Source organism: Saprolegnia diclina (assembly GCF_000281045.1).
Source record: "Saprolegnia diclina VS20 unplaced genomic scaffold supercont1.89, whole genome shotgun sequence".
In the NCBI taxonomy this organism is placed as follows: Eukaryota; Oomycota; class Saprolegniomycetes; order Saprolegniales; family Saprolegniaceae; genus Saprolegnia; species Saprolegnia diclina.
The window spans coordinates 81433-83997 of record NW_008246156.1 but is presented as its reverse complement, the minus strand read 5'-3'; the positions used below and the strand labels follow the sequence as shown (position 1 = coordinate 83997).

Sequence of the window (2565 nt, the reverse complement as noted above, 5' to 3'; positions counted from 1 at the left end):
TGCGTATCACGACGCGCGAAGACCAGCTCGAAGCGTCGATGGCATCAACGTCGCTGACGACGACGACGCCGACGTGGCGCAACCCCTTCGAGCCCGCGCGTCAGCCGTTCGACAGCGAGATGGCGCAGCTCCTCGAGAGCATCCACGCATGCCACATCTCGCGCCCGCAGGCCTGCTGGGACGACCTCCTCGTGCAAATGTCGTCGATCCGGCTTGTGGCGCCGGCCTTCCAGCACGCTGCGCTTGAGTCGACGCTGTCGCGCTTCACGGGGCTCAGCCTCGCCGACTCACGCCACGTCGTGAGTTTGCACGACTACCAGTATTTACACGCCAAGCTCAATACGCTGGCACTCTAACGCTCCTAATCTACTTTCGGCATAGAAAGACAAAACACAGCAGAAACACGATGGGGTTTAGAGTACACAGCGGATGACCGACGACGACCTACGGGTTGGCCGCCGACCAGATGACGTCAAAGAGGACGACAGCGATCTGGATCGCTTGGGCCTGGACGCCCATCTTGGAGGCCATGGCGAGGAAGCTTTGGGCGTGGGCGACCTTGGGGGCTGGCGGCTTGGAGACGGCCTTGGTCGTGGGCACGTCGCCCTTGGCGATCTGGCGTTCGCGGTGGCGCGCGAGGAACTTGCGGACGCCCTTTTGAATGCGGAGGACACCGGCAAACCATTTTTCAAACTCGAGCATGCGCATCGACTTGAGGACAAAGAAGGACCGGCGCAGCGACTCTTCTTCGTGCGAGATCATCATGCCGAGGAACTGGATCGCGACGAGGTAGCACGAGTACTCGGCCCAGAGGTACTCCCACGGGTCGAAGTGCAAGTTGTGCGACGCAAAGAAGATGAAGAGGAGGACCATCGCCCACGAGACGCGCGACGAGTAGACGAACCGGATCTTGAAGCCCGACCGGTGCACCGAGAGGAGCGCGTTGAGGAAGCCCATGAAGTACACGTTGGGCTTGGCCGCGTTCTTCTGCTTGCTCGAGTGGGTGTAGATGTAGCTGCGACCGACCTATAAGAGCAGATGAGCAGCGATGTCGGAGCGAATGTGTACCTGGAGCAGGAGGATCATCATCAAAATCACGTGCAGCGAGATGATAATCGTGAGGAAGATCTGCGCCGACCGCACGTAGCCGCCCTTGGTGTCCACCCAGCGCTCCTTCTGGCCTTCAATTTTCTCCTTGATGCTGCGGTTCTTGGTCAACGGCGCCTTCTTCTTCATGCGCGTTGACGCGTACTTGAAGCCCTTGAAGCTGTCGTCCGACGCCGGCACGTCGTTGACGTCGATCGTGAACTGAGACGACATCTCGGCTTCGGCCGCCGACTTGCGCAAGTACATCTCAAAGTACTTGCGGCCGAGGAGGTACATGAAGTAAAAGCTGAGCAGGTAGAGCGGCACGACGATCGCAAAGCGGATGACAGCCGCCATGCCGTACTCAAACTTGAAGTCCTTCATGAAGAGGAGCTTGATGTCCTGGATGCCCAGGACCACTTGCGAGAGGAAGACGCCGAGGACTGCAAAGCGGATCGTCATGTAGACGTTCTCGTGGATGTCGCCGCGGTTCGGGTTCTCGTACGGGTGCGGGTCGATGAGATACCACATGCGGCAAAAGCACTCTTCCACATCGAGGTTGCGGAAGCTCAAGTTGAACGGGTCCATGAGCCGCTCCTCCGAGTAGCTCTCGCCAAAGAGGTCTAGGGGCTCGTCGTCGTCGAGGCCCGTGAACGGCAGCTTGAGGGCGTAGTTGCGCCGGCGAATGAGCTCCTGGCGGTAGTGCGACACCATACCGCCGATGATCGCAATGCCGTAGTTGATCGTCTGGTAGATGATGTCCGAGATGTTGTCGTACTTCCACGTCTTGCCGTTGCCGTACGGGATCGGGTCCATCCAGTGCAGCGAGACGCCCTGGACGATGAGGTACGTGAAGAAGATGGTCCACCCGAGCACGCAGCTGTGCAGGAAGCGCATGCGCGTGATGCCAAAGATCGGGATGATGAGGATCATGAGCGGCAGCACCGGGCCGGTCTGCGCCTGGACGGGCTTCTTGAAGATGAGCGTCATGGCGACGACGAAGAAGACGGCGAACGTGATGCGCTCGATGCGCTTGTGCATGGACTCGAAGAAGGTGAGGAGGAAGCCAATGAAGAACGCCGGTACCGAGACGCCGAACGAGAGAATGTAGAGCACGAGCCGGTTCGCGTCCGGAAGCTCGCCTTCGGGCAGCGGCGGCGGAATGCCGGCGCGGCGACGGAACAAGTCGAGGTGCGCTTCGTACGCGAGGAGCGCGCCGAGGAAGAGCGACCCGACGATGAACGTGAGGCGCACGCGGACGACGCTTGATTCTTGTACATACGCGAGGTACCCGACCTCGTACTCGGCATCAAACTTGAGCGTGCGCGGGTGCATGCCCACGCGCTCTTGGATAAGGCCAAACTGATGTACAGTGTAGTCCTTGGCCTTCTTGAGCTTGAACGTCTCGGCGAGCGACCGGCCGACCGGCGCCTCGCAGGCCTTGAGGATGAGCGGCGTCGGGTCCTCGACGTAGTTGGC

At 60.2% G+C, this 2565-nt stretch overlaps 2 protein-coding genes across 2 annotated transcripts; one reads left to right on the top strand and one right to left on the bottom strand.

Moving 5' to 3' along the window:
* Positions 1-38: 38 nt before the first annotated feature.
* Positions 39-419, top strand: SDRG_15342 (hypothetical protein; the record flags this gene model as incomplete). The annotated part of the gene is made up of 1 exon (XM_008621511.1): positions 39-419. One exon carries the CDS (start codon positions 39-41, stop codon positions 354-356), a length of 318 nt encoding a protein of 105 aa, XP_008619733.1. The 3' UTR covers positions 357-419.
* SDRG_15341 (hypothetical protein) lies at positions 292-2565 on the bottom strand. Its single transcript, XM_008621510.1, has 2 exons — positions 1069-2565; positions 292-1026 (listed from the first exon to the last, which is right to left on the bottom strand). Exons 1-2 carry the CDS (start codon positions 2419-2421, stop codon positions 445-447), a joined length of 1935 nt encoding a protein of 644 aa, XP_008619732.1. The 5' UTR covers positions 2422-2565; the 3' UTR covers positions 292-444.

What these genes read in the sequence shown, in the direction of transcription:
- SDRG_15341 (XM_008621510.1), bottom strand. Translation starts at nt 2,421, where the DNA reads ATGCACCCGCGCACGCTCAAGTTTGATGCCGAGTACGAGGTCGGGTAC. An exon ending in TGATGATCCTCCTGCTCCAG is followed by an intron (nt 1,027 to 1,068) that starts GTACACATTCGC and finishes CTGCTCTTATAG; the next exon opens with GTCGGTCGCAGCTACATCTA.